Consider the following 15611-nt stretch of genomic DNA (forward strand, 5'->3'; position numbering starts at 1 on the left):
ATCACTGATCAAAGCTGAGAAAACATCTGCATCCTCCAGACTAATGAGGACCATGCACCCACCGTCATGTCTCCACGGCACAGGTTAGTGTCACCGGGCTACATGATCTGGCCGCGATGTTAATCTCCTCACACTCGCTCGCTTCAAACCAATTGATTTACAGGAAAAGACACAGATAACACAAACCGTCTCAGCTCTAAATTCCTCTGAGCTTTAAAAAAAAACCTTCAACAAAGACATGAAGCTCAGATCTGTTTTTCTTCTCTCTTTGGATAACACAGTCCCTCAGACTCTAATAGCTCGAGATTGACCCAGTCCACCACATATTAGATTCCAGAGCAGCCAGAGATGATAAAGCGACTAATTACTTGTTTTCCTAAAGGCTTCAAAACTGTTATTTTACTGTCGGCTATAATTGGAGCAGCGGGCTGGTGTAAGGGCTCGGCCGGGGATGGTGGCGGGCTGATGGAAAGCAGCTGAGGGTCAGGTATCTTACAGGCTCCTGCTGGTCCTCATTCAGAGGTTGGGACCTCATTTGCTGGGTCAAGGCTTTTCAGCAGTGGGCTCAGATTAACCGTGGATTGAGAAAGCACACAGGAATTCCACATTTACCACGCTGCTGCTGCTGCTGCTGCTGCCATGTTTAGATATCACGAGATAAGAACAATGGAAACTCAGATCGTCCAGAGGTGGAGGCCAGAAACACAGGAAGCAGCGGAGGACATTTTTCATATAATGCTAATATAATCTAAGTGATGTTTTTGATTATGTTGGCTCAGAACGTCTGATATTCATCATGACTTTCTCTTCTGCTAACTAAATCAAACATTTAAAGGGGGGTAGAAGTGAGTGACCTTTTTGTTCCCCATAGTACTTATGAGTATGTTTTGGAATATTTTAGCAGTAACTTTATTTAAACTACTGTATATAGATTACGTGAACTGTATAGAGATGGTACAAAGAAAGATAAAACATCTCCTGCACCGTAGTGACCTGAGGACGATGCAGAGCTTCAGCCCGTGACTGAGACCCTGCCAGGTCTCTGCAGGAGGCCCGAGCTTTCTGCCAGTCTGACGGAGATTAGAGCAGAATGTTTTACCTGAGGAGGGCTCTGCACCATGTGGGAGACGACTCAGTGAGAAGGACCTGAGAACAACTGAGCCTGTTGTGTATGCCGGGCATTAAAGCTCGTCTCAAGCCGCTCTGCTGTATGAGTAAGATGTAATAACCAATAATACAAACACTCTAATAGGATCTGAGCTGCTGAGTAGATCCATAAAAATAGAACAATCCTTGGAGGAGGCCGACGTCTGCTTCTCTCTCGCTCTCTCTCTCTCTCTCTCTCTCCAACTGCTGCTCTTGTTCTCCAGAGGCTGATGGTTTAATAGTCTCACAGGTAAATACTTTCTATTATACATTTATGTATCTCATGTAGGATCATCACAGACCAGTTTAATACGATTTTAAGGTGCATATTCACAGATAGCATCATATGATTTTACAGTGAGACTGATTCTGGTTGACATGGAAAATATGAAGTATTTATGTACACAGTATAAAATGTTAAAATGTCATGTCTACAGTACATACAACAGTACATACAATACATATAGTTGTACATACAACTGTACATAAAGTAGGCTGCATACAACAGTATATGCAGTGCCTATACAGTAACAGTACATACACTAGACTATGTATAAAAGTACACAGAATACATATACAACAGTACATACAGTAGGCTACATAAAACAGTACATACAACAGTACACACAATACATATGTAACAGTACATATACAAGTACATATAACAGTACATACAACACTACGTACAGTACAAATAACAGTACACACAGTAGGCTACATATTACAGTATATAGAGCACATACAACAGTACATACAGTACATATAACAGTACATACAACAGTACACACAGTAGGCTTCATAGAACAGTACATATAACAGTAATAACAGTTCCTACAGTTGTTTAATGTACAGCCTCTTAGTGTCGTCAGTGCAGATGCCACAACTTCACTGAGGAAAGATTAAAGTCGTAATTTCAGCTCCTGTCATTCTGTTTACTTATAATGAGCAGTTCAGTTGTACTGTATTATAGTTATTATCCTCTTTATGTAACGTGATCCTTCAACCACACAAACGTCAGCTGACGCAACGTAGCCTCCTTCACTGTGAGCTTCACGGCATCATGAGTCTCCAGCACTGGGATATTCTGATGATGTTCAGGATTTGGTTGATTATTATTTGCTTGATTATTATTTGCATATTTAAATAGTAAAAACTGTCCCTCATGATTCCCCAGAGACCAAATGTAACTTCACTTCTTTTATTTTTAGTAAAAGAAACTCCCAAAGAATAACATTTTAATGAGACAGAAAAAGCAGAAAATCTTCACGTTTGAGGTTTTACTTAATGAGGTAATTTTGTTTATTTGGCTTCACACTGACGTCATGTTCCACTCAAAGGAACGACTGTTTCTTATTTGCCCTGATTATTCTATTCATTGATTTAAAAAAAAGCATCTAACTTGATAGGCTTGGGAAATGGCGCCACCTAGTGAGAAGTTTAGCAGAAGCATTTTTAAAAACACATGATGAATAAAATCAAAGCAAGTTTTTCATTCGTGTCAGGATCTACTGTGTGAGGCTCCACAGCAGAATAATGAGTGTGTTCTGTATAATGTCCACAGGGCTGAAGACACAATGAGGACGCTGCTTGTTCACATTCTCTGCATCACTCTCTCTGAGGTGGTGCTGAGCGCCGCCGACTCTTCTCCACTGAGCCAAGACAGGCTGGAAAGTGAGGCTAATTCTATATATAATATTTTAAAAACCTAGACTAAAGTACAATTTAACAAGTGAAGTATAATTCATCTCTATAGCATGTTTTTGATTGGAGAAAAAACACTTTCCATACTTGTTTATCACCATTTAACTGAACTGCATCATGTTATTTCTGGTGTGTGCAGAGCTGTCTGCAGCAGGGGAGCGGTACGTCAATGAGGAGATAAAGCGGGCTCTATTCGGGGTGAAGCAGGTGAAGGAAACCATGGAGAAAAAAGAGGAGAGGCACATGCACCTGATGGACGTCCTCAGACACAGTAACGACAAGAAGAAGGTGAACCGAGTTCCCACGGGTCCCATTAAATACAGAGCCTCTGCAAACTTATTATATTTGCAGTAATCGTTCCTGATGTTAGAAACCCACGACCAAAATACCACGAGATTACTCTGTATTTAAGTATCATAACTTTTCACAGAACCAGACTATTGCAGTCGAACAGTTACATGCCAGTCTTTGTGACCTAATCCGAGAGCCACCACAAATTTTCTGCCTCATAGACGAAGGCAAAGCCGCACAGGGGCTCATGGAAAACCTCAAAGCAGACAGTGAATAATGAACGTGGGAGTACGGCTGGTTTTAAAGAGGGGGGGGGGGGATGTAGTTTTACAGGATAAATGAGCCGTTTGTAGATTAATCTGCTTTTTCTGTCTAGAATAAAAATTTATTTAGAATAAAAACCTTCCAAAAAAACCCACATCTTATAAACTGTGGCTTATTCGGAGGGGATGTAACAGTGAGTGATCTTTTATGTTTGGGGTTTCCTTCAGGGGGCGAAGCAGCTGGCCCGGGAAACCGAGCAGAAACTCAAGGAGGCCGAGCAGCAGTGTGAAGATTTAACCAAATCCTCCTTTGACGAGTGTCGACCGTGTCTCGAAGATACGTGCAAGGCCTTCTTCACCTCCACATGTCGACGGGGCTTCGCCGCTTTCTCCTTCAAGGTTTGAACTCAGGCGTTTTCCATTTATAACGTCTCTGAAAGTGTAAATGTCACGAAATGGTTTGAATCTGGTTAAAAACACCATCCTGCTGTGAATCTTTTCCTGCAGGTGGAGGAGTTTTTCAGGAAAATGGCCGCCCAGCTGGAACCAGCAGAGTATGTTTACGGTCAAAATGAGGAGAACGTAGCTCGGACCAAGTCGCCTCAGAATGATGATGATGAGGATAAATCCGACCTGGAGCTGCTGCAGGCGGAGGAATCGTTCAGCCGGCTGCTGTCAAACATCAGCCTCATCTACACCCACGGCATCACGCTGGTCAAGAAGATGCCACACGTCTTCGGCCATTCCTTTCTTGCAGCCTTGGACACGGAGCTCCGGCCCAGCCCGCTGTCAGGCCTCCAGGGCGGCTCGACCGCAGGCTTCCTCAGGACCGTGGGTCTGGATCACATCCTAGACTCAATGTACGACTTTGGGAGGAACGTGGTCCAAGAGTTCAGCTCCACAGTGGTCGATGTGTTCGAGGAGACACAAGAAGCTGAGGAGTATTTTCAGCAGTCGAGCAGAGGTATATGATGTATTTGCATTATTTACTCCCATATAGAATGACATTAACCTTTTGTAACATCTGCTGATTGTATGCACATCTGCACAGACACAGGATCACTCTCCTCTTTGGGACAAAGCAGTTATATGTGCAGACGACTGCGCAGAGAAGCATCAGAGTGTTGGCAGCTCCAGGATCTGTGTGAGACATGCAAGGATTATCTCTTAAAAGGTAAATCACTGGTTTAGCTCATAAATTAGGCTGTTTGATTTATGCTTAACCAAGAGAATGTTGCCAACTTGCCGGTTGGAGTCAGAGTCAGCAGAGAAGCGTTTTGGGGATGGAACCGTGGTATCAAGGTCTCGACCAATCATGAGTCAGTCTCAGCTGTCAATCATGATGTTTCACCCCATTTTTTACAACATCAAATAACTAATTAAAACCAAACTTACCAGAAGAATGAAAATATATCAGTGTCATAAGAACTACCTACAGTATAACGTTAGAAACCATTTTTAGAAAACCCTTTTTTTTTACCTGTACTGCAGCCAGCCACCAGGGGGCAATGGTCATGTCATGTCGTCCATCTTTATTTACAGTCTATTAAGACACATTAAAACAGAAAATCAGTGAAAGTCAGTAACCATTTAGCTAAAACTGACTTTAACAGTGAATTGGGCATTAATTTTCTCTGAGTTGAGCAAGGAATCAATCAACTTTAAATTTCCTGTCCCACAAAATGACATTTAACCACAGAATTATCTGCTCTGATTCAGTAATCTGTTAACGCCAGAGTCAGATTGAACACTTTGGTTGACTATGAGGATGTACCTGATGTGCACATGCATCTACTCAGAGTGTCCCAGTGTCCAGCAGCTGCACTCTCAGATGGAGGAGATGCACATGCTGCTGAACGCCTCTCGTCAGCAGTACGACGACAGGCTGCAGCTGGTGCAGAGACACACGGGAGACACGCAGAGGTGGATCAGCGGCGTGCACGACACGTACGGCTGGGTCAACCGGCTGACCGTCCGCACGCTCGGCCTACACGTGTTCAACATGATCACGGTATGAGCAGCCATGTTGGATTCCTCAGATCATCTTACAGTATTTAACTCAGGAGGTTGTTACCAGGTTTGCAAAGTGAAAACAGGTTGTAAGAATAACTCCATCCTGTTTCTCAAACATTTATGTGACTATGTAGCATAACAATGTATATGATTGTTTTGAATGGCAAGAAATTGTTTGGTTGTTTTCCTTTTTAAGTTTATTGTTTTTTTTAGATCCAGAAAGTTAAAGCAACACTAAGCAACATCATTGAAATCGACGATGATGCATTTTCACATGATCTCATGTTTCAGGTGATTCCACATCAGCAGGTGAAGAATCTCAGACCTAAACCAGACACCAGCGTGGTCGTCACCATACTGGACTCTGCCCCGCTCACTGTTCGAGTCCCTGCAGAGCTGGAGGTGGACGACCCGGCTTTCATCCAGTTCGCAGCTCAGGAGGCTCTGACGCTACATAAACAGCAGATAAGAGGTATCGAGCCTCAGTGAATTTATTTCTCCCGAATCGTGATTGTTAGAAGATGTCGACTTTACAATTCTATTCAAATTAAACCTTATTCAGAGAGACACGATGTAAATGGTATTTAAGATGATCATATCTTTATTTATTGACTTACTTTGCATTCAAAGTTTTAATAGATCCATATGCAGAAAGGCATAGGCATCTGTTGCCATGGAAACATTTAAGTGCTTGTGGTTCTCGTCAGCTTTTTTCTACGCATCAGATGTCATTTTTAATTTAGAAATTGATATATATATATATATTTTTTTTTTTTTTACAGGACTTCCATAAGACTGTGATCTGAATATCTTCAGAGTTTCCTCAGACACTGAATAAAGAGCCCGGGACCAGTCCAAATAAACTGAACTTGAAAATTCAACTTCATAGACCTCTAACATTTACATGCACCGCTTGTATTCTTTTTATTCATGTAAATTAATTCTTAGGGTTTATAATGTTTCCGCCATTAAATGTTGCACATGCACTCTGCTCCGACCCGATTCTTTTCCACTTTTTTTTATAAACTGAAATTGTGAAATCGAAATCCTTCGAACACCCTTTCTGAATACTTTGTTCTGGTCGATATTTGTTTCCAAACAATAAAAATAAGTAAATATGAGTGCAACCCAGTGTAAAGTTAATCCTTTAATATTCTAGCTGCAGGAACAAACTTTTTTTTTTAAAATTGGGATTAATTTGGAATGGAGGAGAAAACATACAATGTAATATTAAACAATTCTCTAATAAACAAAGCGCCTTAAGACCAACTTAAATGTTTTTAAACCTACTACTAAGCTAAAAAACATTACTTTAACATCAACACATATACAAACCTGAAAACATGAGTCCTCCACCATGCAGCCAGGTCTCAGGTGAGCTGACTTCCTGTTCGGCTTCTGAAGGTGGAGCCACAGGAAGAAGTGAGACCAGGTGACACAGGAGGGGGGGGGGGGGGTTGTTATAGGATAAAGTGATTCAATAATTACTATTATAAACAGTTGGGGTTTGACTTTACATCAATCATCTTTTTGCAGCGCGTTGATCTCTCTCGGCCACCGTAGATAATGCAGAGCGCAGTTTTTTCTGTGTTCCCGCTAGATTAACCGGAAGTTGTCGGTAGTCTACGAAAGCGGGACTAAAACACCCGGCAAAGTTTCATACTTGACAGCGTCTCGTCCCTGCAGCCGCATTTTAGCGCGAGGTTTTCCCCCGCGTTCATCCACACAATGCCGGCTACCTCAGACATCCACACCGGGGAGCGGCCGGAGGAGCGGCCGGAGGAGCGACCCGCTGCGGAGCAGAGGACTGCGGGTGTTTTCTGCGATGAGCGCGGGTACCTGGACCAGATCCACTACGTCCTGCAGCACGGCCGCAGGAAGGGGGACCGGACCGGGACCGGGGTGGTGTCCGTGTTCGGTGCTCAGGGCAGATACAGTCTGAGAGGTCGGTGTGTGGATTCAAAACAGTTTCTTATACATGTGAAGGGCAGAACGGCTCAGTTCTGGTTCTCCAAAATAACAGAATATACCTTTTATATTGTTGGAAGGAGAAAGACTAAAGCATTTACAAACTTCTCAAACAGTAAATTATGCAGAAAAGCCATTTACAGACAAACATGATTAAAGATAATCATCTTCTTTTACACACTTGATTCATAATTTAAAAAGAGGGTGAAAAGAAACTGACTTTATGTTGCATTAAATTTTTCTATGAATATTTTTGAAAGGCAAGTTTTTTATTTGTAAGCTCACTGGTCTTTATTTGATCCAGAAAGTTGAAGCAACACCAAGCAACTATTTCCAAGGTTGAGGTAACTTTAACCGAGTGCACAATATTTATTATCATGTTTTGTTTGTAAAATCTGTAAAATAGCCAATAAAACTAGATGCATGAATATGGTGCAATAAGAAGTGAGTGTAGTTGTGTAGGAGTGTAACTTTTAAAATCTTACATAAGTACATGTTTTGTTTCCTCATGTTTTTTTAACTGATAAATAAAAACAGTACAGAAATAACTAAGATTCCCTCCAGCTCTTTTGGTCACAAGTTTGTCCACCAGGGGGCACTGTCCCCTAGGTTTATAATTCAACTAGAATTTCCAGCAATTTTTTATAACCACATTAAATAAATTGAGGCTGATTATAATATTTTCAATCTGTAAAATACTAATTATGTAAATAATGTAAAATAACCAGTTGATTCTTTGCTGTAGATCAGTTTCCTCTGCTGACGACCAAGAAGGTTTTCTGGAAAGGGATCCTTGAAGAGCTGCTGTGGTTTGTTAAGGTGAGGATGATGAGTTCGCACTTTTTAAAAGGGTCAATTCACACTAATTATCTTTAAAAATAATATTTTCTCTCTTTCCTCTTGTGGTTAGTAGCAACACAGTCCTTGGACCTATTTATATTTAGTAAATAAACTCTCTCCTGTACCATCCACACCACGTTGACAGTTTTCACACTCAAAGAAATAATGTCTCTCTAGGGCATCAAACAAAAAAAAACCTTGAAACTGAAAATACCTACATGCCTACTTTTACTTTTGCATTTTAAGTTGAACTGACCCTTAAACCGAATTAGTCACTGATATTTTTTTTTGTGTTTGTGTCACAGGGGTCAACAAACGCCAAGGAGCTCTCGGAGAAAGGGGTGAAGATCTGGGAAGCCAACGGGTCTCGACAGTTCCTGGATAACCTCGGGTTCACGGACAGAGAAGAAGGCGACCTGGGACCAGTGTACGGTTTCCAGTGGAGGCACTTTGGTGCAGAATACTCGACCATGCACGCAGGTAAAGTTTGTCAAAGCCACACCCAGTGTCAATATTTGAGTTTTTTGGTTGGTACATGCAATTGAAAGTGTTTGGTTGCAATGTAAAAACACTTTTTTTGGATGGTTCAGAGATTTTAACCATTTGCAGGAAGATGAGGCAGGTTTGTCACCCATTAAACAATAGAATAAGAAAAACAAGTGGTGTGTTTTCTTAATTTTTCTCCAGTCAAACTGAACGTAGGCCTGTGATTAAACCTTAACCCACTTGACAGATTACCGGGCTTCAGATATTCCTCCATCCTTATTGTTGATCCTTCCCTCAACAGATTACACAGGACACGGTGTCGACCAGCTGCAGAAAGTCATCGACACCATCCAGAAGAATCCAGAAGATAGACGCATCATCATGAGTGCATGGAACCCCAAAGGTGCAGCAGACAGCTGAATTAAACTTTATTCTGTCCAGACTGGGTTTAGAAACCTCTTAAATCTCGTTTTGTCGAAGGAGGATGATTAAATGCTTAATCTTCGCCTCCTTGTGTTTTCACAGACCTGCCCCTCATGGCTCTGCCCCCCTGCCACGCCCTCTGCCAGTTCTACGTGTGCGATGGCGAGCTGTCGTGTCAGCTGTACCAGCGCTCGGGGGATATGGGTCTTGGCGTGCCTTTCAATATCGCCAGCTACGCACTTCTCACCTACATGATCGCTCACATCACGGGACTGAAGGTAAGAGCAGTGAAATGACCTCATCTAACCATTATAAAGATCATTGTGTTCGGATACTTCAGCTGTCGTGTGTTTTTTAAATTCTTTCCCTGCAGCCTGGTGACTTTGTTCACACGATGGGAGACGCTCACGTCTACATCAACCACATCGAACCTCTCAAAATACAGGTGGGTTCATTAAAACAGTTTTTTGAAATCTCTCTGCTCTCTTCTGGATGTTAAACTCACATGAGTTCATCTGTCTTTATCTCACAGCTCCAGAGGGAGATTCGCCCGTTCCCCAAACTCAAGATTCTGAGAAACGTGGAGAGAATCGATGATTTCCGGGCGGAGGACTTTGAGATCTGTGACTACAACCCTCATCCCGCCATCAAGATGCAGATGGCCGTGTAATAATCCCAATGGAAAGACAATTGGGTGTGAATGGGAAAACAATTATCACACTTTTGTATTCATGTTATTTGTATTACCAAGGTCCTTTTTAAGAGTTTATCAACATCACAAAAGGGCTAAAAGAGATATTTTGTGTGTTTGGTTGAACTACACCTTTAACCTATTTTAAGTTCTTACACTAGTGTGAAAAACTAATCTACACTTGGGTTTTTTCTGCAGCTGAACTTCTAATATCCTGAATTTTTCTAAACTGTTTCGATTTGCTTATTATTAATATGGCGAGTAATGTATTTCTGTAAATAAAGATGTTACATTTGGAATCAGCCTCGTGTATCAGGAAACTTGTAGCAATTAAGCAGCTCACAGAGTGTAAAATTGAAATTGTGCAGATTGACAAAATTACAGCTGTCGGAATTTCTATAATGTAACTCAGACGAGTTTAATTATTCGTCTAAAAGAGCCTCTGGTGACGCGTTGGAGATAAAACTCCTCATTTGTTCGCCAGCAGCTTCCACACGTCTCCTTCAGGGAACTGGTGTTTCCGCACGGACGAGTCCAGCATCTCACAGGAGTAGCCCGGATCCTGAGAAGAGCAGCGAATACAGTTGTTATGTATGAATTATGTAAAGTATGTATAATTATATTCTGTCCCTGCCCGCGGTCGTACCTTTGGGGGCATGTAGTGGGCGTCCTGAATCACCACAGGGCTGGTGAAGTGTTCGTGGAGGTGATCCACGAATTCACACATCCTGCAGGTGAAGTCGTGATTAGGATTTATCACGAACCAATCAGACACATTCAACAGCTCGAACCAGGAAGTGAAAAACGCAGCTCGCTCTCACCGGTTGTCGAGACTCGCAGACACACAGACGAAGTCGAAGAGAATCAGATGCTGGACGAGCTCACACAGGCCGACTCCTCCGGCGTGAGGACACACGGGCACTGGGGACAAGAAACAATTGTTACGATACTGAAATACATAGTATACTTTGAATAGGATTATACTGGAACCATGAAACCTGCCCTGAAAAAAGGCATAAATAAGACAAAATATTAAGAGCAGAGAACCTTTTCTATTTTTCTAATTGATTAAACATGCTACAACAATAAATAAAATAAAATTCATGCATATTTGAAAACCTGTTTGATCCCCTTTTGCAGCTGGTTTTTGCTTTTTCAGAAAAAGAAAATGACAAAACTTTAACTCCGTTGCTTCTCAGGACTCTGTGTCTTGAATTCTTACCCTGGAACTTGTGGGCCATCAGCAGCACAGCCAGGTTTTCGTTGACGCTGCCCAGCCGACAGCTGTCGATCTGGACAAACTGCAGAGCCGACGCCTGGAGGAACTGCTTAAACATCACCCTGTTATGACACTGGAGAGGAAACACGCATCAAACATTATCATTTCATCAGTCAGTGTGTATGTGTCCTAGAAACAAACTCGAGCTCTGACCTGCTCCCCTGTTGCCACTCCGATCCCGAGTGGAGCCAAAGCCTGCAACGACAAAGTCAAACATCTTTTATTTTAATATTCAACTGTTACTCAAATGACAACACAATAAAAATACACAAAACAACCATTGAGACACAAAAGGACAATAAAGAAATGCAGAATGACCAGAGAGACGTAGTCAGACATCTTGTTCCTGCGCAGGAAGGGTGGGGACACTTCAACATGTCTCTGTCCATTGTCTCATAATCTGTCCATGTCTTGAAACCATGGACAGTTTGTGGATGTGGACAACACCTGCATTCTCTCAAATGACCAGCAGAGGGCGACTCCACTGGTTGCAAAAAGATTTCTATAGAAGTTTATGAGGAAATGATTCTACTTCTCACTTGTTTTATAACGTTAGTAAATATTTCCATACAGAGTTTGTGTCTCAATCTATAGTTTCAAGTCTTCAATACAGCATGATGTTAATTTTGTGAATTATGGTCCCATTTAGAGTAAATACTGTGGATACCGTGTGATTGACAACTAGAATCGTCCAATGGGTGCAGGTCACAGGTGTAGGTGGGCGTGTCCTTGAGCTCTCAGTCAGGCTTGCTCCTCCAACTATGGAGGATGGATTCTTTCTTACCTTGGAGATGGTAGCGTGACCCAGGATGTCGTCCGGAGACGTGGGCTCTTCGATCCAAAGAGGTTTGAACTCAGAGAGGCTGGTCACCCAGCTGATGGCCTCGCCCACGTCCCATCTCTGGTTGGCATCGATCATCTACAAACACAAAAAACACCTCAGTACACAGAACGTCATTCTGTGAAACGAACACTGGCTACATCCACATCACTACGTTTTTGTTTGAGAACGCTAAATCTAAGTTTGGAAATGCTGCTGGTCCTGTTTAGTAGAGTTATAGTTTTAGACGAACAGAAACAGAGATGACGTAGACACTCACAACAGCTTGCTGATTGGGTCTTTTCGGTCATGACTATAACCTAATCGTGTGTATGTAGCCTCAGTGGTCCGGGTGAAAACAAACTCACCAACGTGTTGTTTGGTCCGATCATTTCCCGGATGAGTCGACACCTGCGGATGTCGTCCTCGAGATCGGCGCCGACTTTCACCTTAAACTTGGTCCAGCCGCTTTTAAGTGCGTCAGTGCAGAGCTTCAGAGAAACACAGCTGTCAGTGACAATAATACTATCATCTGTACGAGTGCATCATACATTTTATAGCACAGAGACCTGTTTGAGCTGCTGGTCCGAGTATCCGAGCCAGGCGCAGGAGGTGGTGTACGCAGGATAACCCTCCCTCAGCATCTGATCCTCTGGCAGGTGAAAGAAACAGTCCACACATTAATAAATACCCGAGGAGAAGTGTGTTTTAATGGAGCAATCATGGGCTGCAGGGGCTTATTATGCAGACTAATAGCACTCCTGTTAGTTTCTAAAGAGGCAATTTAGTTCCACAAAATCCCATTCAGCCATGTAATTAAAGACTCTAGTGTGCTCACCTCTCCGCTGCTTCCCCTCTTGTGCCTTCACCAGTATTTCTGAATCAGGAAAGAGAAGCAGAGAGAGTGTGTTGCTGTGATTTAACTGTTTACAAGGCACAGGTCTGTTACTGGACTCACATCTCATCATCTACAGTCTCACCCAGAGCCTCCTTCTCTGTCAGAGCGTCGGTGATGTATCTGAAGTCGATGCACGACACGATCTGCTCGGGATCCTGAAGCGACGCACACGATGCATCATACTTCTCCTCTACACAACCTGAACATGAATCTTCCATTTTAATTCACTGGGACTCACCATGTCAACGAGGAGTTTCCACAGCGGCTGCAGGAAAAACGACAGGCTGTGAGTCAAGATGTGTCATATTTGTGAAGGATATACTAGCAATGGCTCAATCTCGTGGCCCCACCTTGCCCTCCACCCTCGCCCACAGGTCCCACACGGCGTTCAGAACTGCAGCAGTGGCGAGGTGGATCACGCCTTTCTCTGGTCCCAACTGTCAACACAAGAGGTTTAAAAAGACGCATTTGACATCCCCCTTAAAAATAATCAACATTGGATAAATAGCACTGAAGGAAACTGGGTTGAAATGGGGACCAGATGGGGAACAGACACTACATAGACTGTATATAAAGAGGCTGTTACCCATCTCATCTGTCCGTCACTGGACAGCAGGCGGTAAAACCCTCGGAAGTCGCTCACAATCTCCTGCAAGCTTTTCCCAACAACCAGTCCTGACAGGGCCTGCACAGCACACACCACTGCAGGGGCAACAAGCAGGAGGACATTACCGAACCTGAGCACCAGGCGGCGTTGTAGGGCTCAGCTTTGCACACAGGCAAGCAAAGGCAAGAAATGTCATGATGAAGTAGTACTTTGGCATGGCAGGGTAGTCAATAATTATTGCAATATAATATTGATCAGAAGTAACACAAGCCCAATATTTATCAATATAATTCAGTGTGGAGGTCTAACACGTCAGAGATCCACCTGAAATGCAGAAGACTTTCCTGTTTGCCTTTAATAAAATCAAATAACTACTAATTTATATCTGTCTTTAAACTTAAAAGGAAATAATAATAATTGAATATAAACATAGGTATAATTTTTTGCTGTATCTCCCTATGTCATGGTATGTTTTTTTTAACGTCTGTATCAACATATTGAAGAATAATGTGTCTTTAGCCTCGTTACAGGTTTGTTTTTCCAGCAGCATGTTAAAACAAGTACAACAAGTACAACTAGACTTGGGAGCACGTAGAGTGCGGGCCCGAGCCGGTTCGATGCAAATGCTCAAAACATGATGTAACCAGCTTCTCCAGGTTTCCAATTTTGAGGCGGATAAAATGAAAAATGTAGGCGTAACATGTCAAAGTATAAGACATGGTACTTCCTGTCCCAGCTAGGGGGCGCTGTGACGATCGTAGTATATTTGCATTTGTAATATATAGAACTCTTCCGGGACGGGTTCCTTATCACAAAAATGAGGTTTGACAGTGATTGGAGCGAAAACATGGAAGTTCGAGCTACTTGAAGGTTCTTGGCGCCAAATATAATTTTCAATCCAAAATGGGCGACTTCCTGTTGGGTGTGGCGAAGAGTGTCAACAGGATTTTTTCTAAGTCTGGGCATGATACACATGTGTGGCGATTTTCATTACTCTAGGCGAAAGTAAATGAATAGGAAGACCCTCATTGAAAAATTGTAGGGGGCGCTATAGAGCCATTTTAGGAGGCACATTACACAATACATACATTTTCACCATACCTGACCCACCTGCAGAAATTGGTGTTTTTTTGAGTATGTTAAGGCACCGGAAAGGCAAATCATTTACTTTCATTTAGCAGAAAGAGAAGAAAAACAAAAACTCTAGCAAAAACAGTAGGCCCGAGCACGGCAGCTAGGGGGCGCTATGACTATTATTGAATCTTATCATGTGGAGATATTCAGGGCAGTTTGTAAGAGGTTTTGTAAAAAGTTGCATTCAAGGCGAGTCAAGATGTGGGAATTCAGAGTTTATCAGGTGCACCTGAACGCAGCGGCAACCTTGTGACAAGTGCCGGACACAGTGTGTGCTTGTGTCTTTGTGGGTGTCTGTTTGTGTGTGTCTCACCAATGTCGGTGCCTTTTCCCAAAGTGAACGTGAAGCCGAAGCCCTGGAGGCCACAGTCCGTGTCGATGACAACATAAGCGGCTGAATAGTCCGGGTCAGTGTGCTGCGGTGTGGACAGTGAACACACACACACTCTGTCAACATGTCACTGTGTGTGTGTGTATGTGTGTGTGTTGGTGCACAACCCTGCTCACCATTGCGTCTGAGCCATGCTGCTCCAGAGACGTCGGGAATCGAACATCCCGGACCGTCACACTCACGATCCTGTGTTTCATGTTGTCTTGTGATTCCTGACTACTGTCCACTTCCTTGTATAGGTCGATCCCGCCCACCTCCCCCTGTCATTGGTTTAAACATGACCAACACATGTCACTTAATCACATTTTATGCACTTAACCCACTGAGAGCTGATAAACCAGTAAACAGAATTGCTGTTGCCTTGGAAACCAGATCTGACTGGTAATAAGAACATTTCTCATCATGTCACTATGTTTTCATCGGTCAGTGATAAAACCAAATACAACTTCTGATCACACTCATTCTTAAATGATGACACATGCATATGTTGCATTTGGCCTTAATGTGTTCAATCAAAGTGTAATTTCTAACAAGCCAAATGTAAAATCAACTTTTTATTGTACAAATTCCCCACATCACTCTCCCTCCCTCCCTGATATAATACACAATCTTATTTCTTTTTTATTAATATTAATATTAATAATCATAACGATAATATAA

General features: G+C 42.5%; 3 protein-coding genes across 3 annotated transcripts; 2 read left to right on the forward strand and 1 right to left on the reverse strand.

Annotated features, from left to right (window-relative positions):
- The first annotated feature begins 989 nt into the window (after positions 1-989).
- LOC117754262 (clusterin-like protein 1) lies at positions 990-5903 on the forward strand. The gene is made up of 8 exons (XM_034573088.1): positions 990-1396; positions 2708-2817; positions 2987-3135; positions 3630-3800; positions 3909-4365; positions 4453-4575; positions 5201-5412; positions 5706-5903. Exons 2-8 carry the CDS (start codon positions 2721-2723, stop codon positions 5901-5903), a joined length of 1407 nt encoding a protein of 468 aa, XP_034428979.1. The 5' UTR covers positions 990-1396; positions 2708-2720.
- A 1130-nt stretch (positions 5904-7033) lies between these two features.
- tyms (thymidylate synthetase) lies at positions 7034-10119 on the forward strand. The gene is made up of 7 exons (XM_034572729.1): positions 7034-7359; positions 8128-8201; positions 8528-8702; positions 9010-9111; positions 9234-9409; positions 9505-9576; positions 9664-10119. Exons 1-7 carry the CDS (start codon positions 7143-7145, stop codon positions 9799-9801), a joined length of 954 nt encoding a protein of 317 aa, XP_034428620.1. The 5' UTR covers positions 7034-7142; the 3' UTR covers positions 9802-10119.
- Positions 9853-15211, reverse strand: enosf1 (enolase superfamily member 1). The gene is made up of 15 exons (XM_034572728.1): positions 15068-15211; positions 14874-14976; positions 13406-13521; positions 13170-13256; positions 13058-13084; positions 12902-12974; positions 12760-12798; positions 12491-12573; positions 12290-12412; positions 11886-12020; positions 11255-11296; positions 11045-11174; positions 10644-10743; positions 10469-10550; positions 9853-10384 (listed from the first exon to the last, which is right to left on the reverse strand). The coding sequence occupies exons 1-15, from the start codon at positions 15146-15148 to the stop codon at positions 10292-10294; spliced, it is 1314 nt and encodes a 437-aa protein (XP_034428619.1). The 5' UTR covers positions 15149-15211; the 3' UTR covers positions 9853-10291.
- Between the last annotated feature and the right edge of the window lie 400 nt (positions 15212-15611).

The sequence above is a fragment of the Hippoglossus hippoglossus genome, chromosome 20 (assembly GCF_009819705.1).
Source record: "Hippoglossus hippoglossus isolate fHipHip1 chromosome 20, fHipHip1.pri, whole genome shotgun sequence".
NCBI lineage: Eukaryota > Metazoa > Chordata > Actinopteri > Pleuronectiformes > Pleuronectidae > Hippoglossus > Hippoglossus hippoglossus.

Excerpts from the sequence above, each read along its gene's own strand:
- LOC117754262 (XM_034573088.1), top strand. The coding sequence starts at position 2,721 with ATGAGGACGCTGCTTGTTCACATTCTCTGCATCACTCTCTCTGAGGTG. Across the intron at positions 3,136-3,629 it reads ACAGTAACGACAAGAAGAAG|GGGGCGAAGCAGCTGGCCCG; the intron begins GTGAACCGAGTT and ends GGTTTCCTTCAG. Across the intron at positions 3,801-3,908 it reads TCGCCGCTTTCTCCTTCAAG|GTGGAGGAGTTTTTCAGGAA; the intron begins GTTTGAACTCAG and ends CTTTTCCTGCAG.
- tyms (XM_034572729.1), top strand. The coding sequence starts at position 7,143 with ATGCCGGCTACCTCAGACATCCACACCGGGGAGCGGCCGGAGGAGCGG. Across the intron at positions 7,360-8,127 it reads GGGCAGATACAGTCTGAGAG|ATCAGTTTCCTCTGCTGACG; the intron begins GTCGGTGTGTGG and ends TCTTTGCTGTAG. Across the intron at positions 9,410-9,504 it reads CTCACATCACGGGACTGAAG|CCTGGTGACTTTGTTCACAC; the intron begins GTAAGAGCAGTG and ends CTTTCCCTGCAG.
- enosf1 (XM_034572728.1), bottom strand. The coding sequence starts at position 15,148 with ATGAAACACAGGATCGTGAGTGTGACGGTCCGGGATGTTCGATTCCCG. Across the intron at positions 13,257-13,405 it reads GTGACGGACAGATGAGATGG|TTGGGACCAGAGAAAGGCGT; the intron begins GTAACAGCCTCT and ends TTGTGTTGACAG. Across the intron at positions 12,574-12,759 it reads AGAGGGGAAGCAGCGGAGAG|AGGATCAGATGCTGAGGGAG; the intron begins GTGAGCACACTA and ends TTCACCTGCCAG.